Below are 26215 nucleotides of genomic sequence, written 5' to 3'. Positions count from 1 at the left end.
TTGAGTAGCATACATAATGGATGTCAGAGCTAAGATCTGACAGAGTTGACAAGAAGTTATATATTAAGTAATTTCACAGCAGTTGTAGGAAGTAGTCATTTCATTTTTCAGAGTTGCTTATGGTTCTCTAATGCTAATCAAAATACTCATTTTTAAATCATAATTTTTACTTAGGGCCAACATTTTTTTGAAAAATCTATTTTAAAATAATGATTATAGCAGTACATTTTTATACCAATGTCATCAGTACTTACTGTTTTAAATTTTGAAGGCTTTAAACACGTTTTATTTATTTGAAGTTTTTGAATTTTTGTGTGGGACAAGGCTGTTTTCCGGCATAGGGCAATTAGAGATTAAAAAATAAAAGCAGATAGAAATATTTTATAAATCATATTTACTTCATATATTTACTACTTATACATAAATCCTTTACAAATAATATTTCACTCGACAAACAGAATTAGTATGTCAATACGTTATAATTTTTACGCTATTTTTTGGTCGGAAATGATTTCTCTCATTTCTCAAGAATGTGCTGTGTCACTTCACATAAATAAGAGCATGGAACAAGGCAACATAATGCTTTGATGTCTCATGTTATGTGGTTATAGTGCTGCAGAATCAGCTCATGCATGACATTCATTTCGAGTGAAAACAAGTAGAAAAACAACAAACATTCAACATGTGCATGGCAAGATGGCTGATATTCATAGTTACTTTTAGGGCTGACCCAAAAAATTCAAAGCTTTGAAGCTTCGAAGCTTCGTTCAATGGCACGGGATTCGATTGTGAAAAAATTTTTTGGGGGGACCTGGAACACAACACTAACCCCATCTCCGACAAGGAAATAGAAAGCCCGACGTGCAATGAATGGAGACCTATTATCCTGCTTGAACACAGACGATTAAATTCTTTCAACAATGTGACTCAAAATAATGATAAAATAGATTTTATTGATGTAAAATAATATGCTGATGGTGACATTTTACTCGTGGCCACATGTTAAACCTGGTCCAAAGGACAGTTTTGGTCCCCGTAGCTAATTTCCCCGTTCATGACGACTGTACAGGGGATGAATTTTGAATAATTCACCCAGCTTAAAGTTATGCACAATAGGTGCATGGCCACTTTGAGTGAGGCTGTCTCCTGATATTATTCTCTGGCTCTCAGTCAGATCAGTTCCTTGCTCCTCCACTGCTCTACCCTCTCATCCAAAAATGGTCACTTCTGGCTCCAAAAACCCCAAGATGTCGATGGCCAAAATGTTGAAATCAAGGCTTCAAAACAGGAGTTCAAAAACCAGCTGGCGATGTCACGATGGCTATGCCCATCATTTTTGTTCAGTTTATGGTTTAAAGCCACAAAAATACTTGGACCTGCGATGAAGACAGACAAAAGGAGAAGACAGCACGGAGGACAGTGGAACAGAGACAAAAAAAACATAACAAAACAAAGAAACAGAAGAAGAAGAGGAGAGAGCAACTGTCAGGCAGAGGGGAAGGAGGAATAAAAGGAGGAAGAAGAGGAAAATCATTATATGAGCAGTGGCAGAGAGGAGATTGTCATTTCAAGCCTTCACATTGGTAACAGGATACGACCGTCATGCTCCAGCAGCCTGCAGGTCACCTCTGCTCTCCACCTCATCTCTTGCTCTATATTTTTTGCTACCTACCTGTCTAACTGTCTCATATTCAGACCTGCAGTTACTTTTAACACTGAGGCAGGACAGGAGAAAGGTCTGGCATCAGTGGAAGAAAAAAACAGAAGCAACAACAAATCCAGGGAGAGTTGGCATTCCTTCAGCAAATCACAGTACAAGTTGAGCACAGAAGCACAGGGGAGATGAGCATCTCACTGGGATTCTTTGAACTCATGTTTGGTTTTCACTTTGCAGCCATGCGGGAGACACAAAGGGCATTCTGTCAGGGCTGAGCTGAGGCAAGAAAAAAACCTTGAATCTCTTATCCATAACATTTGTACTGTCCATAAACACTACCTGAAGCTCCCTCTTTCCACTTACAGTGTGGCTTGGGCTGTATTTTTCTGTCTGAACCCGACCTGAGTCCAAGATAGTAGTAACAAGCCCGGCTCATACTTGACAGGCATTCTGTTATTTGTTTTCAAACCAACCTGAGTTCGACGCAGTTAATATAAGCCGAAGAAAGGAAGAGCTTAATAAAAATCTTATACCTAACAAATATGTAACTCATGAGAAGATAACATGCAATAAAATTAGCAGTAACTACAAAACATATCTAAAAACCAAGCAGTTAGCACCCACCAACATTCAAAACAACAAAGCGAACAGTGTCAACTCAGAGCTAGCTCCTTAGCAAAAGATTCAATTAAACTGTTCCAACTACATGAACTGGGGGAAAAAAATGGGGGAAAAAACAAGAGGAAGAAAAGAAGTAATACATCATATATATAGTAGTCTTGCTCACCAGACCTTTCTCAAGAAAAGAAAGGTCTGGCTGGGCCGACTCTCACTTTAAAGGACAACTTCGGTATTTTTCAACCTGGGCTCTATTTCCCCATGTGTATGTGTGTGTATGATTCATGGGTATCACTTGTTCTAAAATTGGTTCAGTACTGAGCTGCGAAACGAACTAAAACGGTAATGGGGGCAAATGCGTCCCGTATAAAAGTGCTTTTTTTCGCCACTGGCCGGTTCAGATTGCCAGTGTTATCTCTGTAGATAGCATACTAACCTAGCCTTTCCCTTACCTCTGGGCTGTGTGATGTCACGAGCTTTGCTCCACTGTGTCTGTAGCTCTCTCTACTCGTGGGATAGCCATTTTCTTGAGGAAGGTGTTTCGGGATTGGATGTCTTCTCTTCGGCTGGCAGTAGTCATCTTCGGAGAAGTGAGCACTGCAGACCCAATGGTCTGCAAGGCGCAGTGTCTGGACAAGAGTGTTAGCATCCATTTGTAGCACAACTAGCCACAACTTCAGCATCTCACCGTCCGACAAAGGCAGACTGTGAAAGCTGTACGGGTGTTACGCGACATCCTGTTCTTGCGTTTGGGAAAAAGGCCCGTTTATTTGAGCACTCCAAAAACTCAGATAACACTTCAGGTGGTAGCACATAAAAGACTCCGTCCCAAACTCTGACTCTTCTAGCGTAACATACACTTCACAGAAACATACTCATTTACAGTACCAAGCGGGGCCACCCTCCCCCTCTCTGCTCCAACACTGAAAGACAGCTGACTCCACTCATTCACAGTCACCACTGCCCCAGGGCCGCTACAATATGCTATCGACACAGATAACCCTGGCGATCTGAACCGGTCAGTGGCGAAAAAAAGCACTTTTATATGGGACGCATTTGCCCCATTACCATTTTAGCTCATTTTGCGGCTCAATACTGAACCAATTTTAGAATGAGTGGTACCCATGAATCATACGCACACATACACATGGGGAAATAGAGCCCAGATTGAAAAATACCAAAGTTGTCCTTTAAGATTGGAGAAAAAAAAACGCCCCGGCTGTTTGTATTTCTTTCAACCAATCACAATCGTTCTGGGCGGTGCCACAGCAACGGTGCGCTTGCAAAAATATTCCCGGGGGGAAACAGGTTTTGGTATAACACACCCACAAAAATATTGCCTACAGGACGCGAACCATAGCAGGAAAATGGCTACATCCCCGCAAGGTCAAACACCGCAAAAGTTAGTAAAGGATGTGTTGAAAATGGTTGAAAACTGCTACACAACCGGAGGTGGTAGGGCGGGACTTCAGCGAGTGGCTTGTTCGGTTAGGGTTAAGGTTAGCCAATAAGAGGCCGATCTATGCAGCGAACTTCCGCCCACTCAGACTATGTACATAGTAGCTAATGTTATAACTAGCCCAGCTACAAGCTAACCAGGCTTTCTTAGCAGTCAGCTTTTGACTCTGTTGTTGACTCCCAGCACTTTTCAAGAAGCATCCTGACACAGACAGTAGGTCCATCATTTGTATTTATACACTTTATTTTCACTAAAAGAACTTGAAGCACCATGTATAATTTGTAAATTTGTGCCTCAACCCAGCCTAGTCCATCAGTCCCCTCAGTTGACTGAGATTGCATCGTTGAGCAGTCAAGTTTTCTTTGTTTGTTTTTTCAGTCAGTGTGCAGTGTAGGCTACTTCTAGAGACATTTTGGTCCCCAGATTTTGCTGGAAATGAGCTCTCTTGACTGTCATGCTGCTCTTTGGGACAGGCTGCTACCTCCGCAGCTAAACTAACGTAAATGACAGAAACCATCTTTCGATAAAAATGTATTTGACGTGTACTTTGAGTTCTTAGTTTGCCCCATGTCCCATTTTTTTAATATGGAGGGGGCAGGCTTAAAATTCTATGCTGAAGTCAGCCACCAGGGGGCAATCCAGATGTTTCAGCTTCACTTTTGGGGCACTGCCATATTGTCCATCTTTAAACAGTATAAATCTTAAATTTTCAGTGAAATCGCATATGACCTCAGTTCAACAAGAAAGTTCAGAATTTTTGGAACCTCTGTTGACCATCGAAGCATGCCAAACACGATACTGATACTGTCTCATGTACATGAACACATAATGTCTGTGCGGTGCACATGTCAAAGTCAGTTAACCCTCAAGGAAGGAGAAAGCAACTTGTGGGAAAAGTTTTTTGAAATGACAGAAGTGAGCCTCTCACTGCTAAATGTGATGTCCCTCTGAAGCAGCTCTCAGATAAAAGGCCAGAGTACTGTCCAGTCAGGCTGGAGTCAGCTGCCCCCCTGTGTCATTGCATGTTACTGCAGGACTGAAGCCTGCCTGCTGCAGCTCTCCTGTCAGACTGAGATGAAGGAAAAACGATCAGAGACTGTGCAGAGGGACTCCAGATAAAGATCAAACTTACTTACAATCTCCCGTGAACATAAAAAATAAATGAATTTCCCCTTTCATACTCTGTGTTTAAGTATTTGACCTAAATGTGATGTATTATACATCAAGAGAATATCCTAATATGTGACTTATCTGCAGCCCCATAGGCACCATACGTTTCATCTGTGTAATGCAGACATCTCAATCTATAGCTTCACACTCCTATCTTGATGTTCGGGTTCATGTACAAGTGTCTGTGTGTGTGTGTGTGTGTGTGTGTGTTATCACTTTATATTGAAAAGAGCAGCGGTTCAGGGTCTACTTCATAATGCCAACTCCTCTGATCAATAAATCATTTTCAAACACTGCTGATCAGAGACCACAGCTCTCTGTTGGGGGAAACACAGATGTGAGTGTGTGTGTGTGTGTGTGTGTGTGTGTGTGTGTGTGTCTCATGTGAGTTTCTGTCCCTTTGTGCTCATGCAGCAGAAGGGAATGACAGCGAGAAGGAGTGTGTTTACCAGTGCAGTATAGGGTCTATGGAGTATAATGCAATGGAGCATGTTTTAATGACGGAACACCTCAGTGACTTATGGGACACACACACAAACACACACACACACACACACACACACACACACACACACTCTTTGTCTCACTGTCATAGCTGTGTATGTACAGTATTTACTAAATGCTTATGAGTGTGTCTCCCTGTTTATGTGAATGTGTGTGTGTGTGTGTGTGTGTGTGTGTGTGTTGATGTGTCAGTGTTTGGGTCTTTGTGCGCAGCTCCATACGTCCCCTATAGGAGCTGGTAGCAGGCTGATCTGCAGAGCTCAACGACTGCTCAGCTTCATTGTTCCGTATCTGCAGCTCTTCTCTTCCCTCTTTGTCTCATCTCTTTTTGTCCTCTTTGCTGTTGCTCTCCTGTCTCCTCTTCTCTATGTCCTACTCTTTCCAGTCTTCTTCTTTGTCTTCTTTGTCTCCTCCTCTTGTCTCCTCTCTCTTCTGTCTTATCCCCTTTTTCTTCCTTCTCTTTTCCTTTGTTCTGTTCTTTTTTTGTCATCTTCTCTGTTCTCTCCTCCTTCGTCATATTTTCTTTACTGTTTTGTCTTTTTTGTCCATGTCTCTATTGTCCCTCCCTTTCCCCTTTTCTCCCCCCTTTGTTTTTGTCTCCCTTTTTTATCTTTTGTCTTCCCTCTCTTCCTGATTTATTCTTGTCCTCTTGTGTCCTCTTTGCTCTTTCTGTCTCTTCTTGATGTCCTTCCAGTCTTTTTTTTTCTCCTCTGCTTCTCTTGTCCTTGTCTCCATTGTCCCTCCTCTTGTCTTGTCTTCACTCCTTGTTCTCTTCTGTTGTGTCCTCTTCTTCACCTCTTCTCCTTTGCCCTCTGTTTAGTCCTCTTCTCCCTTCTTTTCTCCTCTCTTCTTTGTGTCCTCTTTTTTTGTTGTCCTCTTCTTCTGTCTCTGTGTTCTTGTCTTCCTTTGTCCTGTCATCTCCTCATCTCCTCTTCTATGTCCCACTCTTCCCATTCTTCTTTGTCTTCTTCTCTTCTGTGTGTCCTCTTTGTTCTTCTTTGTCCTCTTCTTTATTGTCCTTGTTTTCTCTTCGTCTTTCCAGTTGTCCTCTCCTCTCTTTTCCTTTCCTTCTCTCTTTCCTCTGGGTGAGATATTGCCTCTCTGATGCGTTGTGACAGTGACGTTAATGGAAGCACTGTACATTTAACGACCTATATCTCCGGAAATTCCTCTGCCGCTTCTCATTGCTTGCGCGCGCACACGCACACACACACACACACACACACACACACACACACTTGAGACAATACAAAACACAATCAGTGCAGCAGATACAGGTCTGTACACCTGTAAACACAGCAGATATGTGTTTGTTGTTTCTCCTGGACAAAAGATTAACAGGATTATTGGCTAATGTGTTTATGCAAGTGTGTGTGTGTGTGTGTGTGTGTGTGTGTGCGTGTGCGTGCGTGCGAGCGTGTGTGCGTGCGTGTGTGTGAGCATCAAAGGACAAGTGTCATTTAACTCGGTATGACTGTCACTTGGCTGTGTATGTGTGTTGTGATATATCACACCACTGTCAACCGCACAACAAAAGAGCGAGGGAATAGCGGAGCTGGGAAAAGGGGTGAGAAAGAGTAAGTGAGCAGAGGAGAGGAAGCAGGGATGAAAATGATGAGCGGGAAAAAATTATGATTAAGAGGATGAAGGAAAAAGATGAGAATGAGTTGAAGAGGAAATGAGGGAGGAAAAAAGAAAACATGAGTGTGGTAGGAAAGATAGAGAAAGAAAGTAGAGATAGAACAAAGAAAAAAAGAACAGATTATTAACGGTACACTTGTAGAGATGCTGTGTGAGCCATGATATGGATTAGACCACACAGGAAGGCTCTATATATTACGACGTGTAATAACTAAAGAAGAAACAAGGTTAGGGTTATATATGTATGTATGTATATAACATAGTCTGTAATGTAGGAGTCGATCATATCATTCTATTCTCTACTTTGAGTGTTTTTTTCTTTACTACTGTAATACAGTTTTCCTTCATCAACAAATTCCAGGCACTTCATGTTTCACACTTGCATTTAGAGTGTGGAAACAATTAATTGATTAGTTAGACAAGTGTATTTTTTCAGTTTCCCCAGTGTGAGGATTTGATGCTTTTCCTTGTCTTACATAATAACAACCTGTAAATCTTTGTGGCTCTGAAGGACTGAAGATCATTTTAGGTTCTGTTAAAATGTGACTGACAGCTCATGATATTTTCTGACATTTTATGGACCAAACAATTATTTGTCAGATGAATCAATTATGAAAATAATTATTAGTTGCAATCCCACATCCGGCTGCAGGACATGCCCTGTCCTTCCCTAGCAGGTTTTTAATGCGAAATATTTTTACAGTGATGAGTTTCATTGTCGGTTGCTTAACTGTAACCCATAGAATGGAAAAGGAAAAGTGATTGGAATAAGTGAATTAATATCTGTCTGCCCCTTGCCAAAATTTCTTGACAGCATCTGAACATCTAAGTCAAAGTAATGCATGGCTAAATAATATATAAATCTGTTTTTTCCCCATTATTTTATTTGATAGGGACGATGCAATTTAGATAGATAGATAGATCGATCGATAAATCGATTTTGTACTAGATTAATGATGTTAAAAAAACAATCTTGTGTTTCCATGTGTGATTGTGTGATTGTTAAAGTAAATTTCTATTTGTTTATACCTCCTTCACCTCAACTTCATCATCTTTGTTCTCCAGCATCACAACACATCCTGCATTAGCTGAGCACTTAGTAATCTTTAATTGGAGAATTCTGTCTGTCTTCGGTCTAATTGATTCCCAATAGTGGATGTTATGACAGCTGCTGCAGCAGCCTGTGGGCTGTAATCAAATCCCACATGTTACTTAACCTTTTCACATCCACTCCAGCTGATTAGCTGCTGTCAGGCGGCATATGCACTATATTGAAATTTATGCGGATATCTGATTATTTGCATGGCCAGTTTGTCCATTCTTGATTCAGAAATTTTCCATTTCATTGCAGTACTGCCACATGTCCAGTATCCAGCAGTAGATTTCACCTACAGCTCTGATGCTTAATGTTTTATCATTAACTTTCACATGTGAAACTGTGTGAACGGGCGGCACGGTGGTGTGGTGGTTAGCACTCTCGCCTCACAGCAAGAGGGTTGCCGGTTCGATCCGGGGCGTGGGAGCCCTTCTGTGCGGAGTTTGCATGTTCTCCCCGTGTCAGCGTAGGTTCTCTCCGGGCACTCCGGCTTCCTCCCACAGTCCAAAGACATGCAGATTGGGGACTAGGTTAATTGATAACTCTAAATTGTCCATAGGTGTGAATGTGAGCATGAATGGTTGTTTGTCTCTATGTGTCAGCCCTGCGATAGTCTGGCAACCTGTCCAGGGTGTACCCTGCCTCTCGCCCGATGTCAGCTGGGATAGGCTCCAGCCCCCCAGCGACCCTCAAGAGGATGAAGCGGTTAGAAGATGAATGAATGAACTGTGTGAACAAGCTGCAGATGAGTCATACACATACTCTGGTTCATCGGTTTAGATAGATGGATGTAGGAATTACTGAGAAAATGCTCATAATGTTAATGCTGTAATCACTGGCTGATATTAGGCTAACTATTTTGTGCAATAGTTAAGTTGTTTGTGCAAAGCAAGGAAGGCACACACATTAAAACTTAATGATAGAGTTACTGTGCATTATTAATGAATAAATAGTTGGGGGTGTTGTAAGAAAAACTATAAAGGGAGCCATGGTTGTTTTTTGAATGAAAAGTAATAAAATATAATGATCTCTCTCTCTCTAAGGTGTGGAAGCAGAGCTTCTGTCTGAAGCAGCTCCTGTGGTTATTTGGAGACTCATTGAGGCCATCGAGAAACACGGTAAGAAAATAGAAACATCTGTGTGTTAAGTTTGATTCTGGAGTCAGGATATAGTTAACTTAGCATAAAGAGGGAGAAGGAGAAATAGCGAGCCTGACTCTAAAGTGAAAGAACTGTGCCAATATATATATGTATATACTGTATAGCACCCTTTTAGGGCAACTGGTGATGCATTTTATAATTCAGCAGGACTGTATGTAGTATGTAATTTAAATGTAACATCAGTAACCTGGAGCCTTAACAGCAGCCTTTACATTATATGTAATACATGACATTGGTTTGTCAGAAGAAAACACATGCTTTGAGGCTGACACACAGCAATTTTCTCAGCTGACCCCCTCTCTTTTCTTCTCCCTCTGTTTTTCCTGCAGGTTTAAACAATGAGTCTCTGTATCGAGCTCCTCCAGCCTCCAGTGGACCTGCAGAGCTGCGGCAGGCACTAGACTCAGGTACCATCCAGTAGATAAATTTAAGGACAGAAATGTAATCAGATGTGATCATTTGAAACTCCTCCAGCGTGGCACAAGTCTCAACTGAATGCTGTCACATTAATGGCGGTGCCACAGCAGCATGAGGTTACAAATTGAATTTCTTATGTGCAAAGAAAATAAAATTAGTCAAAAGTTCAAAAACTTCCAGTGCACACTAGAATATCAGGATTGACACAGAGTTTATTCAAAAATGTTTAAAAACAAAAGGAGCGAACAACGCGTTTCGCATGTTGCTTCATCAGATTCGCTCTTGATTGTCATCAGGTGTGTGCTTAAATAGTCAGGGCAAGTAACAACCAGACAATCAATCAATCAATCAATCAGTCAATCACTGAGAAACAAATACAAAATACATAACCTAGCTGTAATATTAAAGGGAGAGTGCATACAATATAAATAGAAATAGATATCAAAACAGTGATACAAGAAAATACTTTACAATTGCACAGTTCATCATCTGACAAGTCTCAACTCTTTTTCTCACTTCATTAAGGATATTGTAGGGACTTTGCCTTCTTACATTCAAGACACTGGTGATGTCTTGAAATTACTGTCTAGTTTGAAAGTGCCTAAAGATTCATTCATTCATTCATCTTCTAACCGCTTCATCGCGGGGTCGCAGGGGGGCTGGAGCCTATCTCAGTTGACATCGGGCGAGAGGCAGGGTACACCCTGGACAGGTCGCCAGACTATCGCAGGGCTGACACATAGAGACAAACAACCATTCACGCTCACATTCACACCTACGGACAATTTAGAGTTACCAATTAACCTAGTCCCCAATCTGCATGTCTTTGGACTGTGGGAGGAAGCCGGAGTGCCCCGTGCTGACACGGGGAGAACATGCAAACTCTGCACAGAAGGGCTCCCACGCCCGGGATCGAACCGGCAACCCTCTTGCTGTGAGGCGAGAGTGCTAACCACCACACCACCGTGCCGCCCTGTGCCTAAAGATTCATTTTTGGTAACTCCCGATGTGGAAAGCCTATATACTAACATTCCACATATAGGTGGTCTTGAAGCTATGCAACATTTTTTAGAATTGGAAGAAGATTTGCCAGTTGAATTTTTAATGACTCTGACTCAGAATTTATTTTGAGTTGTAATTATTTCAACTTCAATAAAAACTACTACTTACAGATTCAAGGGACAAGCATGGGCTCTAATTATGCTAACTTATTTATGGGGCTGTGGGAGAAGAAGTATATATTCATCAATAACCCCTTTTTGGAAATCATTTTGTTTTATAAGAGATACATTGACGATGTGATTTTGTGTTTTACATCTAATGAGGAGGATCTTCATGGGTTTTGTGACTATATTAATCATACTTATCCTACACTAAGATTTACTATGGAATATAATCAAGAGAAAATTCATTTCTTGGATTTGTTGATATCTTAAAATGAAAGTGGAGAACTTGATACCTCTATTTTTTGAAAAGATACTGATAGAAATGTTATCCTACATGCTGATAGTTACCATCCTAAGAAAATGATAAACAACATTCCTTATGGACAATTTGTTAGGTTAAAACGTATATGCAATAAAGATAATGATTTTGATGTTAAAGCAAGAGAAATGAAGACAATATTTGTCCACAGAGGGTACAGGGACCACGTCATTGATACAGCCATCAACAAATCTAAAGCTCTCAATAGAGATGAACTTTTAGGCTCATCTTGTAGACTCGCAGACAACAGAGTCACTTTTGTGTCTGAATACAATACTATCTCTGGGAGGGTGGAGAACATTATTAAAAAACACTGGAGTGTACTTAAATGTGACCCCGCTTTGCAGCATATCTCTGCCTCCATGCCAAGGTTCTGCTACAAAAGAGGTAGAAACATATGTGACTCTATTGTTACATCAATGTATAAAGAACCTGACATGAAACTAATTGGCTTTCTAAGGAAGTATATGGTAATTACAGGTGTGGCAGATGCACCCATTGTTCTAACACGTATGACACCAAAGAGTTCTGTCATCCTCATACAGGAAAGAAGTATAAAATCAAAGAGTTCATTAATTGTATTTCTACACATGTGGTGTATATGCTCAAATGTCCATGTGGGCTTATATATGTGGGCCAAACCAAACGTACAGTAATCTCAAATTGAGAATATCTGAACACAAAGCAGCTATAAGAAATGAAAATATGGACTATGCTATTGCAAGACACTACAAGGACAGAAATCATGGTTCGGTCGCCTCTCTTAAATTTATAGGTATTGAGAGAGTTAATCCCAATCCTAGAGGTGGTAACATCATTAACCAGCTATTGAAGAGAGAAGCCTACTGGATACACATCCTTAATTCTTTACAGCCACATGGACTAAATGAGACATTAGACTTAAGTCCATTTTTGTAAGTTTACCATATGTCTAACTTTTCTCTGCTTCTGTGTCTGCAGGTAATGTATAGGGAAAGTTGAGCCACTTTCACCCCTCCTGGCACATCCCCCTCCCCTCCTCTCCCTGTGTAGACAGGAATGCTTGAGTAGATATTGTAGATTGTGGTATAACCTTTGTAACTTCTGGAGTATTTCCTCTTTTGTTTATATCTCTTATATTGGCCCACTTATTTTTGATATGTATTTCTAAAAAAAATCTGACTATTTGACTGTTTATACTGTACTCACTCTCCGCTGTTTATATGAGTTGGTACAGCCAGATTATGTATTTTGCATTTATATCTCATTATTGCAATGGGTCTTAACAAGTATGTAAAAACATTTTTTCTTCCTTTTTGATCTATACTATTTATATAGTTCACACCCTACCTCAAAATTAGAGTTGAGACTTGTCAGATGATGAACTGTGCAATTGTAAAGTATTTTCTTGTATCACTGTTTTGATATCTATTTCTATTTATATTGTATGCACTCTCCCTTTAATATTACAGCTAGGTTATGTATTTTGTATTTGTTTCTCAGTGATTGATTGATTGATTGATTGTCTGGTTGTTACTTGCCCTGACTATTTAAGCACACACCTGATGACAATCAAGAGCGAATCTGATGAAGCAACATGCGAAACGCGTTGTTCGCTCCTTTTGTTTTTAAACATTTTTGAATAAACTCTGTGTCAATCCTGATATTCTAGTGTGCACTGGAAGTTTTTGAACTTTTGACTGTGATTTATCCTGCACCAGCTGGCACCTAGAAGAAGCACTGCGCTGCTGTGCACAGGGATTTACTAGTTTTGTTTTGTTTTTTTTAAATAAAATTAATATTTTAACCACAGACATTGTGAATGAGCCTTTTAGCTTGTAGAAGAGATTCTCCTCAGGTCAGATTGGTCATTAAATGTGTTTTCAATTTAACAGTGCAAGAGTGAAAAAAAAAAAAACAACTGGATAAACTTCATTGGAATTATAAATGACAATGGCAACTGACCTGTTGTTCCATGCCTATATTTAGTATTTAGTATATTATATTTATTTCATCCATGGAGCCCATTGATTGCAAGTCAATTGATCCGTACAGTGTGAGTATAAAAACAACAAGTTGGGGTTTTGCAGAAAGGTTGATTAAATCGTAGTGTGAGTAAACAAAATGTACAAGATTGATAAAGCTTTACAGTGTCGTCCCATTTTAAAGTGAAAATAGTTTTTGTTTTAACTTAATTTTATGATGTAAATGTTGATTGCACAATGTGATGTCTGTAGAACAGTGACACCACTAACGTTTAGATTGGTTGCCTATAAGCCTTCCTTTCACTATGCAATTCTGTCTGCTGCCAGATATGACCTCCCCAAAAAAATTAAGGCTTGATTTATGGCACAAGAGAAGTGCGTTAACCATTGCACAGTTTAAACAGGAAGAGGACTGAGCTGTTGTTTTCCTCGGTAGCTATTCCCAGTTACCAAAGAGTATCAATGTAAGTTCTTTACAGTTAAAATCCCCAGTCTGCTGCCTCATTTATAATGGGGCAGCAGAATTCTTAATTCCAATGATAAATAATGATGGGGGCGGCACGGTAGTGTGGTGGTTAGCACTCTCGCCTCACAGCAAGAGGGTTGCCGGTTCGATCCCGAGCGTAGGAATCCTTCTGTGCAGAGTTTGCATGTTCTCCCCGTGTCAGCGTGGGTTCTCTCCGGGCACTCCGGCTTCCTCCCACAGTCCAAAGACATGCAGATTGGGGACTAGGTTAATTGATAACTCTAAATTGTCCATAGATGTGAATGTGAGCGTGAATGGTTGTTTGTCTCTATGTGTCAGCCCTGCGATAGTCTGGCAACCTGTCCAGGGTGTACCCTGCCTCTCGCCCGATGTCAGCTGGGATAGGCTCCAGCCCCCCTGCGACCCTCAAGAGGATGAAGTGGTTAGAATATGAATGAATGAATGAATGAATAAATAATGATGGGAAAGCATAGGAGGGGATCCACCAAGGAGATGAAGGATGAATAAGTTTTAAATTCTATCATTAAAGGGATAGTGCACCCAAAAATGAAAATTCAGCAATTATCTGCTCACCCATATGCCAACAGAGGCTCAGGTGAAGTTTTGGAGTCCTCACATCCCTTGTGGAGATCGGCCTGGGGAGCAGCTAGCACACCTAATGGCTGACGGCGCCCCAGACTAACGTCCAAGAGCACAAAATTGAATCCACAAAGTATCTCCATACTGCTCATCCGTAGTGATACAAGTGTCCTGATGAAGTGATACATAAAAAGTTGTTTCAAAAAACGTCATATGAACATGTTTTTAGCCTCACTGTAGCCTGTAGCTCTGACTGCTTCTCTGTGCTTCGCGTTCACGTGTGCGCGCCTGCGCGAGACCAGCAAAAGCATGAGCTTTGCTTACCCGTATTTACATCACGTGACACGTGCACCGCAGGGAGAGACAACAGTAACCACAGTAGCTTAAAGATAATTTGCACTACGGTCTTTTAGCAAAGGACAGCCCAATATGTCTGAAGACTTTGAAACTGAGGAGGAACATCATTTCTTTGTTGAGCGGTATTTGTTTGAGCCCGAGTATAGTATACCGGAGTCGAGCACTGGAAACCTGGTGGTGTAGTTGTTTCAAATGCAAAGCAATGCCAACGGATGAGGAAAGTCTTTGCTGCTCAGACTGGGAATTGGCGATGCCTGCACTTGAGAATCTGGACATCAGTACTGATGAGAGTGCTGCTCTTCAGAGACTGTGCATCACCGATCACCCTGAGCGCACACGTGAGCGTGAAGCACAGAGAAGCAGTCAGAGCTACAGGCTACAGTGAGGCTAAAAACAGAGTTCATATGACGTTTTTCGAAATAACTTTTTATGCCGTGGCTGCAGCACACTTGTATTGCTACGGATGAGCATGTTGGAGATATTTTGTGTTTTCAATTTTGTGTTCTTGGACGTTAGTCTGGGGCGGCGTCAGCCATTAGGTGTGCTAGCCGCTGCCCCCGCCGATCTCCGCAAGGGATGTGAGGACTCTAAAACTTCACCTGAGCCTCCATCTGCATATGGGTGAGTAGATAATTGCTGAATTTTCATTTTTGGGTGCACTATCCCTTTAATGCAGCCTGTGAGAGAACAGAGAACACTCCTCTTCCTTCATATCAGAATTATAACTCAGTATCACTGCTCCTTCTTATGCACCAGGTGCCAAATATCATGCACTTACTGTGATTCTATCTACAACTGTCCTGTCATGTTTAAATAGAGCTATAATAGACATTTATAAGACACGTATGTGTCTGAAGACAAAATGCCTTTATTTTAACCGATAAATAAAGCCAGCAGTGTTACAGATTCCACTTGTGAAAGTGTGAAAAACTAAGAAAGTAAGAAAGACAGACCTTAGAAATGTGGTGCATTGAGATTCTCTGCTGCGGTGAAAAGCAGCAACACTTACTGAATATTGAGTGCTTTAAATCTCTGCTTGGTAACATAATGTAGAAGCAACAAGTGGCCCAACAACAACAAAGCCCCCAAATTTCATCTCCTGTTCTCCTCTTTGTATTCAAACCAACATTAACTCGTGCAGACACTGTCGTGGTCATATCAGACTGCTGATGCTGAGTGGGGGCGTTATCACTCAGACAAAAAAAAAGTTGGCCAAGTTTGAGTTGCTGAAGTTCAGGTTTGGCACCACCAGGGAGTGCTCTGACTCCGCACTTTATTTTGGGAGAGAGGTGGGGAACTCACAAAATCAGACTCTAGACTTCACTATGAGGAGGAGAGATGAGACAGGAGGGAGGGAGAAAAGAAATGAAACATGTATTCTCACCTACGATATGAAACTAGTGATTAGGAAAAGGGTTATTTAGCGCAGACATTTCTTTTGTCCGCACCTGTATGATGGAACATGTACATGAGGTAGAAACCTTTGCTCTTATTTATGCTGACTCAGCAGCACATGTAAATGGAATCTTTAGACTTATCCTGTGCCTCACTCTGTTTTCACTCTTGAATGTTGGTTTAGTCCATGACCACATTTACCTGGCTTTTCAATAATACATTAAAGTAACTTATGAATGACTGTAACTTTGACACCTGCAGTTCAGTTGTCACTGAAATCCAGAGTACACATGGACAGAAAGGGGTGACTTGCTTATTGAACAGTTTTTGTAATATGGTGGTCTGCATCATCAGACCACCATATTTTCAAAGAGACTCACCCATGTTTCCAACTTTGCAAAAACAGTTTGAAGAATATCCTTAAGCCAGCATAATATCTACCACATCAAGTCATGTAGACGTTAGAAACAGGTAGTTTTTCCTTGGTGAGGTGGAGTAAACTTGTTTCCACTGTTATTAAATAATAATCCAGAAGTGATGGATCATATTGAACTGATCCAGTTCAGCATTTATGGCATACTTTGGATATAATGTTGTTTAAACAAACCAAGCCCAAAGTTTCCTAACAGGGGTTGACCGATGTATATTTTTAAGAGCCAGTTCTACAACCAATAAGTAGTAATCAAGGAGACCAATTACCTTATTTGGAAGCAATATATATTTGCAGAAAAAAAATGAAAATCTTGGAGTCAGAATTTTGAATTTAGAATCAAAGGACACAGGCATTCAAAATTGGTTTTAAGCCATGCCCTTAACATGCAGAGATCTCTCTGGATTATCTGAGCCTTTTGGTGATATTATGCATTGTGGATGGTGGAAATCCCTAAATTCCTTGCAACTGAGAATTAAGAAACATTGTTCTTAAACTGTTGGACTAATTGCCTATGCAGCTTTTCACAAAGGGGTAAACCATGCACCGTCCGTGCTTGTGAAACTTTCAAGGACGCTTCCTTTCATATCCAGATATGATACTTATAACCAATTAACCTGTTTACCTGTGAAAAGTTCCAAACAGATGTTTTTAAGCATTCCACAGTGTTTCCAGTCTTTTGTTGCTCCTGTCCCCACTAGTTTGAAACGTGTTGCAGGCATCAAATTTAGACTGAGTGTATATTTACAAAAAACAATAAAGTTTATCAGTTTGGACATTAAATATCTTGACTTTGTACTGTTTTCAATTAAATATAGGTCAATGTTTTTGCAAATCATTGCATTCTGTTTTTAGTAGCATTATATACAGCTTCCAAACTTTTTAGAAATCGGGGTTGTAAACTATGATAATCTCTCTCTCTCTCTCTCTCTCTCTCTCTGCTGTCTCACTCCCCCTTCTCTTCTCCTTGCAGTTTTTGTACTCATACAACTAAAGTTACATCCAATAACTACTATGACTATCAGCAGAATGTTACTCAGGTGTTTTGCAACTTCACTGTATTGGATTATGATGTTTATGACAACTTCTATCTGCTGCCTTGCACATAGCTCCACTTGCTTACTGGAGTAGCTCCAGTCTGCATTTGACTTTGCCATCTGTGACACAGCAGCCTTCAGTGTTGATCAGATAGTGCTGTTGGTGGGTCATTGAGCAAGGCTACAGACTGGTGACAGAGATAGGTGGTGGCACCAGAGCCAATGTAGCACATTTTTAACTTCTTTTATTGGCTGTCAAATGGAAAATAGCAAGTCTGGTAATTATAAAAATGCTAAATATTGCAGCCAATAATCAGCCAGGCTGATAATTGATTGATCCCTAGCTTTTAACAGAAGTAACAGAACAGGTTTAGATGTGTGTGATAGAATTCAAAGTGAATATTCAACAGGATTTATTGAGCTGCCAGGAGCCATGAGCAGTGCACAAAGCTCCGACCCAGTCAGTCTGTCATCACTTTAAAGAATCCAGAGGATGAGAGCAGAGGGGGAAATCCAACCTTTTAGCGCTCTTTTCAGAACAAAAAAATAATAAAAATATCTATATTAATAACAATTCCCCTAAAATTTCCAAGGGTCTGCTCACTGGTTTCAGTTAGGGCTCTTTCTTGGCAAATATAACATAGACTTATGGGCTGTCTACTGCTCCTTATTGAACATTCACATTGTAAATTAGAGAGGAGGAAATATTTTGGAGTTCAGTTTTAAACTCTTGACTCAAGTTGTATTTTTCAAGTAATGCTTTAAACTATGAAAATCAAACCCAGACTGTTTGAAACAGGGGTTTTCCCTTTATATGCTTTATCCAGAAGATTGGGATCATAAGACCCAAAATGTGAATAAATGAGTTGTTATGACAAGTATTTTTCTCAGTGCTCATCCAATTTTCTCCAGAGTACATCAACAACTCCACAAATCCAATACAGTATTAGTAGGTATAGAGAATAGATTTAGTGTAGAAGAAGGTACACACACACACACACACACACACACACACACACACACACACACAGATACTCCTTGGGCAGTGGTGGGAGGTCAGCATGGGGCCAAAGATATGCACATACTCAAAGTAATTGACTGAAAGGAGTTGACATGTAGGCACTCAGAGGAATTTAGCATGCACACTTGACACGCACACCCACATATATGTTGAGACAGAAAGGGGGCTGCATGAGAGAAATCCTACGCACGTTATGATGGAAAATGCAGAGAAATGCAGCCACTGACATCCCGCAGTCACACCGACTTTATGTGCTGTTAGTGGTCTGATAGACACTGACAGATCCTATGGAATATATATGAAAAGTGGTAGCTTGTGTGCAGATTTGTGCCGACATGTAGCTGTGATGTTACGTGAACCCACAGGAAGGAAAAGTTTGGTTTAGATGTTGGAGGGCATAGAGGGATGGTCTGATGACTGTGATGTGTGAGGGAGGGCAGTGTGAGAGCAAAGATTAAGAAAAAGAAATGTCTCTTTGTCTTTGCTCGTTGTTTCATATAGAAATATCTTTGTCTTTTCTCATTGTCACAGTGTCTGTTTGAGTTGCACAGGTAGGTGAGGTGGAAGGTCAACAGGAGAAAAGTCTGCCCATGTGTAACGTCTCTCTTTATCCTGGTTTGCATGCAGTCAAACAATCCTACAGTAGCCTAATGGTTGCTTCAGTGGAAACACTGCAGCAACACTTATCTCAGATTAGTAAATTGAACCTTTATACTTGTAGCCTTTTTTTTGCTTGGTTTTTACTCTTAGACTGTATAAAAGAAGTGACTGTAGCCTCCTGGTCTGGAAAGTGAAGCCAATGTGGGAAGTGCCTTCAACCTACATCCCCTTTTATGGCCAGTGGGGTGCAACTCCACTAGTTCCAAAAAAGTCAGACAGTATAGAAGTCCATGATAAAATGACTCACTTCTCACTTGATTTATGACCTCAGCAAACATTTTTTTGATGGGTTTATAGTCTCAATCCCTAATTTCAAGTCTTCTTCAATGTGGCATGATGTTCATTTCATAATTTATGGTTCTATTTAGAGTAAAATAGACAGTAAAGCAGGCCATGCTTTGGAGCGTGGCTACCTTATGATTGACAAATTGCTACCAGTTGCCTCTGTCAGGCCAGCTAAATTTGGGCTAAATTTATGATCTTATGTCTGTTTCGCAAGTCTTGGTGATGCTTTTTTTGGTTGCGGTTGGACCATGGTGACGTGGCTGCGAATCACTCGTTGTAATGTGGAAATCAACTCGTCAGTCTGTAAACTCTCCTGATGACTTCTGTTAGCTGCTAGCAAGCCAGGTCGAGATTTTCAAATGTAAACATCAGTTGACATCGAGGAAAGATGGAGCATCAGATGAACGAGCATACTGCCACAAACATTGGAAAATAAGCTGGACAACCCCTTGCCACATCAGTTTCCAGCGGAATATCAGGAAATTTAATATCCTTTGACCGAAACTAGAAACTAAATCCTGGACAGCACCTTTCAACCAGTAGGCTCTTTTTCTAAATGCTGATCTGACAGAGCAGATGACCCTGGCGAGAGAGGGAACAGAGGTATGTGTTTTACATTGAATAAGGACTAGTATGACGATGGGAATGTGAGGTGGTGTCCCTTTGCTGCTGTAAATCACTGCTGTGCACTGTTCAGAGGCAGCTGCAGAGTGGTGCTGCCCATTTTGTTGAGGTCGGGATGTGTGGACAGTTAAATCATTCCAGAGCCAGAAACCATGGATTACTAGAACCATCCAGAAACATGGACAGTAATAAAGCAGCAACCAACGATGTAAGAAGACACAAAAAAATGACTTAATTACAGTGCACAAATTAAAGCAGCTGGTGGGATCACATTTAACTGGATTTTTTACCCCGTGTGGGTCCATGTGACAAATAAATTATTGATGGATTGGGTGATGATTGAGTTTAGAGGCACAGAGACAGAGTGCAATACTCCACACTCTTAAAACCACGCCCACTGGAAGGGAAAACAATTGGTACTCTGACACGCAACCAAGGACTAAAACACTAACAATATGCCTCCAGTTAGTGAAAACACTGGATTTCAACATGCCAAAGGATGATTTAGAATCTTACATCTACCAAAGAAGAGAAGTTACATTGACAAACTCAATATTGTTGGTCTGAGTCAGTGTCCCGTCTCTATACCTTGTTTATTTTGGGGAAATGATACAACTAAATGGCCACATCATACTTTCTCATTGACAACTATTTGATTGAATCACCAGGTAAGATTGTCAATTAACCTAAGGTCAAATCAAGCCTTGCATGGTTCAGTTGGCTTCAGCTTCTACAGTTTGTCTTGCCAAATTAGCATAATGTTTGCTGCTCATAGGCGTACTGAGTATTAGGCTCCTATTCTATGTTCTATGTTATTTATAAAGCCCAATATCACAAATCACAATTTGCCTCACAGGGCTTTACAGCATACGACATCCCTCTGTCCTTAGGGCCCTCACAGCGGATAAGGAAAAACTCCCCCAAAAAAACCTTTAACTGGGGAAAAAAAATGGTAGAAACCTCAGTTTTCCTACAGTATATCTTCCTGCTGATGCCTCATGTCTTATGACTTAAAAGATCAGTTTTTCAGTTGGCAGCTTACAAATACTTAGTTCCCATCCCACCACACAGCAGCTTTTAGGCATTTTAGTGTTCTTAGCTAGCAGACGTGAGCTCAGGGGTCCTCTTCATGCAGTAAAAGTCAATGGAGAATGTGGAATTGTTTTCCCTGTCTGGTGTGGGTGGGACTTAAATGGGCTCTGTCTCTACAGCAATGAATATCCTCCTTAGCTCCACCCTCTCGTCCATATGGTCACTTCTGGCTTAAGAAAAACAAAAACGAACAAAAAACAAACAAACAAATAACAGGATGGTAACAGCCAAATTTGAGACTTCAAAATGGTTGTCCACAAACCAATGGGTGACGCAGTGTGGCTGCATCTACTTCTTTAATACAGTCTATGTTTTCACTTCCTTTATTTTCAGGCCTATGACTCTTTCCATTATGGGGTATACCTGTACAGTCTAATACAACTGTTCTACCATAAAGTCTACCTTTATCATGGCTAAAATATTCTCTTGTTTTTTGTTGTATTGATTCTGTCTTCAATTTTGTGTTTTAGCCTTGGAGTCATGGTTAGTCATGATTTGCATTATATTGAGAGGTGTTTCTAATATTCTGACCCCCACACGTGTGTAAATGGAGAGGAAAAAATATTGAAACACATCAAGATAGTGCAGCCCATTAAACACCACCTTACACTTTGACCTCAGTGATTTTATCTGTACATTTACGGTAATGTCAACAAAAAGTAAAGGTAGAATTCATGGCCAAGTTGTTGTACTGAATTGCAGCAGATTGTACATGTGTACATAATAGTGAGGGTATAACCATGTTGAGCCTCAGCTTAGTCAGAACATGTACTGGTAAGTTGTGTGTCTGCAGGTACATCTTAAAGGAATCCAAAATAATAATAAAAAATGTACAACTTGTTTCCATATTTTTCTTTCTTTTTTTTTTTTAATTAATTTTATTTTTTTTAAGATATTTTTTGGGGCATTTTAGCCTTTAATCGACAGGACAGACAAGTGTGAAAGGGGGAGTGAGAGGGGGAGTGACATGCAGGAAATGGCCACAGGCTGGAGTCGAACCTGGGCCCCTGCTACATGGGGTGCCTTGTTTCCATAGTTTTGTCCATGTCCACTGACTTCATTACTGCAGTGACATAAAATGGGTTAAAAGTACCTTCAAATACATAGGTTAAAGTTTAACCAAGAGATACGCACATCTGCCCATTTATTCAACAGACAAATCCTATCAGCATCATTGTCAAATGGCAACAAAAAGAGGATATTGTTTTGCATGTCAAATGAAGATACTGCAGTTAATGACCTACGGTATATCAGTGTTCAGCAGAACTGGTCTGGTATGTTAATAGATCCTTATTAGAACATGATGCAACATCAATCATTCTGCAGGACGAGTATCAGGGCTGCTGCAGTGCTTTGTGTCTCTTTGTTGTGTGTTTGTGCTGCATGAGTTATGGAATAATGTTATGTAACAGGGAGTTGTTGCATCGTACAGGAACTCTCAGGCTGTTCCACAGATCCTGCTTAATTGATCTTTGTGTGTGTGTGTGTGTGTGTGTGTGTGTGTGTGTGTGTGTGTGTTCGTGTGTGTATGTGTGTGCGTGCATGCGTGCGTGTGTGTGTAGGTTTGCTGCATATGTACAGTATTTTCCTATCAAAATGAGTGTGTGTGTGTGTGTGTGTGTGTGTGTTTGTGTATGTGTGTGCATGCGAGTGTGTGAGAGTCACACAAGCTCAGAAAGCTTTCTAGAACATTACCTCATCTATTTGACCTCCGATTGGACGTTGCCATGGTGATAGCTAGCCTTTTTTAGCTGGTTGGTTCTGCCGTGCCCACACATCACTCAGTGTGTTGGCCCAGTAACTCTGAGTGTGTGTATGTGGGATTGTTCTTCTATTTTTGTAAGGACCAAATTGAGTTTTAGACCTCACAGGTGACGGCATCTGTGGAAAGTGAAAACATTTTTGAACAAGAAGGACATTTTTAAGTAGAAAACATCCTGGCAAGTCAAGACATTTTTTTTTTTTTTAAATCTGAGACAGACCTTTTTGGCAGGTGAAGACATTTTGGATAACAAGGACATTTCCTTGAAAGTGTGGACATTTTGCAAATTTTTGGAAAATTTGGAACACTTGTAGAGGGTGAAGACGTGTTTAAAAACAAAACAAAAGAAAACCCTTTTTTTAAGTTAGGAAAATTTATTTATGAAAGTGAAGAATTTTGGACAGGAAGAGTGAGCACATTTGCAGAAAGTGAAATACTATTTGGACTGTGAGAACCTTTTTAAACAGCGGGGACATTTGTGGAAATTGAAGCCATTTTGGAACATGGGGGACATTTAAGCAAAGTATGGACATTTATTGGAATTGAAGACAGTTGATGTTTTTACTAAGACAGAATTTTAGGAGAGTAGGGGCATTTGTAGAAAGTGAGGACATATTTTGGAAACCATGGGCATCTTAGAAAATATGAGGACATTTAATAATGTGTGGACAGAGAAAATCTGGGACTATAGTAAAGAGCATTTCCTGAACAGTGAAGACATTTTTGAATAAGTGAGAACATTTGCAGAAAGTGAAATTATATTTGGACTATGAGGACGTTTTTTTGTTTTGTTTTGTTTTGTTTTGTTTTGTTTTTTTAAAGTGGGGACATGTGTGGAAAGTGGAGTCATTTTTTGGACATTGAGGACATTTTTGAAAAAGTGAGGACATTTGCAGAGAGTGAAATAGTATTTTGACTGTGCACACATTTTTTGAAAGTGGTCACATAATTAAATGCTAAGGACATTACAGCAAGGTGCAGACGTGTTTTTTAAATTAAAGACATGTTTTGACTGTCAGGGCATTTTAGGAAGGTGGGGATATTTTAGAAAATGAGAACAGAAAATGAACAGAAAGCAAGGACATTTTGGAAATTATGAGGACATATGATATTGTGAGGACATTTATCAAAATTTGGGAGATTTTGGATAATAATTGCAATTTTATGACAGTAAGGACATTTTTGAAAAGTTGCACCAGTTTTTTTGGAAAGTGAGGTTTTTGCAGAGAGGGGACCCTTACAGAGTGAGGACAGCTTGGGAAATGAGGACATTTTGTCTAATCCTCACTTCATTATAGGGCTGTTTGAGGGTTCGCTTTTGAATAACGGCTAGAATGAGGTTTAGGTTAAGATTAGTGTGTTAGAGAATACATTATGTCAACGAGTGTCCTCACAAGTATGGAAACGCAAATGTGTGTGTATGAATAAGTGGGCATATGGGCATTTTCATGACTGCTGGGTTTCTGTGTGTTTGTGTGTGTGTCTGCGTCTTGTGTGTCTGTTCACTTTGACCTAGTTAGAATTTGTATGATGATTACATGGATGTGCTAACAAGCACACACACATACACACACACACTCACACACAGACACACACACACACACTGTGCCAACTTGTCAGGCACAGAGTGGGCAGTCTCTGTTTTGGAAACGATGACTCATGTTGGCTCAGACTGTAGCAGAATACACTTTGTCCTCAACACAAACTGTACGCTCTGACATACACAACACACACACTTGTTGTATATGCATGTAAACATATAAAGACATGCTACACCTCAGTCTGCAGCTCACCCACGCAATCCTGTTTTGTAATATTTTCTCAAACTTTAACAGACATAATAAGAATCCTCTTCTCCTTCTGTCGTCCTTCTCTCCTCTCCACCCACCTCATGGTCCACATAGATGGAGACATACTTTCTTTCTTCCCATCCTCCCCTCCAATCCATTAACTGCTCACCGTTAACAACCAATCAACCAATCTGTAGCCCCGGACCCATTAAATAATCTTTTATTTCACTGCACCTCCTTTATGTGCTCTTCAGTCTCTCCCTCTCTCTTCCCTTCCCATCTTCTATCTCTTTCTCTCGCTTTTTTTATTCACTCATTCATCACCATCCCTTTTCCCCCTCCTCCCTACCTCTGTGACAGGAGCCGCTGAGTTCAGCAAAACACAAATTAAAAGAGCTCCTCTGCTCCATCTCTCCATCCTTTTCTTCCATCTCCATCCCTCCATCCTCCCCATCCGTCCTCCCTCTCGTGTGTCAGTGCCAGCCCTGCTATTGGTCGGAGGTGATGTCATCATCTTCCTCCAGCGCCCGTCAATAACCTATTAGAAGCCAGCGTTTTTACAGTCAGCTGGGGAGTGAAAAAGTGCAACACCACACACACAGACACACACTCAAACACTAACACACTCATGCACAGTGGACGTGAGGTGGAAATCTGAAAGCTTCTGGCTGCAGAGGTGTGTCAGCGTCTTCACAGAGGTATTTGGTGAAAGTGACGAGTGCTTCTTTGCCACCGAACACATTGTGCACTGTCAAGGCAAACGGTGTGAAAGTAAAGAGTCTTTTCTCCTCTCAGCAGCCTTTCATTCCTCTTCTGAGAGGTTTGATTTTGCATTTATTTCCACCTGGGAGTGACAAGTACTGTAGATGTGTATATGTGCATCCGTGTGTTTACAGGTGTGTTTGTCGTAATCATTACTGAGATGTCTGTAGATATATGAATTGTGCAGCTCTATCCCTTAAGAATTTGTTGATATTTGACGATTATGCGTCTCAGGATTTGCATTCAGTAGCTGTGTTTGATGCAAATGCAGGAAGTGGTATGTTCCTTATGTCATGAAACATAAAGTAAGCGTGTGAGGGTCAGGGTGACAGACTTGCAATTAATGTAAGGTAAGGCCAGCCCTATGTATGCCAAAGTCCTTCCGTGAGTGAGTGAGTGAGTGACTGAGTAAGTGAGTGATGTAGTTGCACCCTTGGTTGGAGTGACTGATGACCTGAGTGTTGATGTTTCCCCATTGGCCGGGCACTGAAAGGCTGACAGTACTAGATTACAGTATCTCCCATTTTCTGTAACCAGTGTAGCATGATGGTGGAATTAGCAAGCTAGAGAGCTAACTAGCCAACTGCTACATGAGTAAAATTTAACAATGTAAAGGGTGACAAAGGCATTTTTCAACCTGGACCCTATTTCCCAGTGTAAATTGGTCAAACAGGCTGATGTGAATGACAATTTTTGAAATTGGTCCTGTATTGAGCAAGCGGGCAGTGGCTGGCAGCTGCGGAATGGGCTGCAATGGAAGCAC

At 40.7% G+C, this 26215-nt stretch overlaps 1 protein-coding gene across 2 annotated transcripts in view; it reads left to right on the top strand.

Moving 5' to 3' along the window:
- Window positions 1-26215, top strand: part of pik3r3b (phosphoinositide-3-kinase, regulatory subunit 3b (gamma)) — a 293170-nt gene that overhangs the window by 96227 nt on the left and 170728 nt on the right. For both annotated transcript variants that reach the window (XM_049587072.1, XM_049587071.1), the window contains exons 3-4: window positions 9189-9263; window positions 9635-9712. In XM_049587072.1, coding sequence (XP_049443029.1) covers window positions 9189-9263; window positions 9635-9712 — 153 coding nt within the window. The remainder of the gene's footprint in view (window positions 1-9188; window positions 9264-9634; window positions 9713-26215) is intronic.

This window comes from Epinephelus fuscoguttatus, linkage group LG10 (assembly GCF_011397635.1).
Source record: "Epinephelus fuscoguttatus linkage group LG10, E.fuscoguttatus.final_Chr_v1".
Taxonomy (NCBI): Eukaryota; Metazoa; Chordata; class Actinopteri; order Perciformes; family Serranidae; genus Epinephelus; species Epinephelus fuscoguttatus.
The sequence above is the reverse complement of the archived record's forward strand: the minus strand, read 5'-3'. Positions and strand labels throughout refer to the sequence as shown.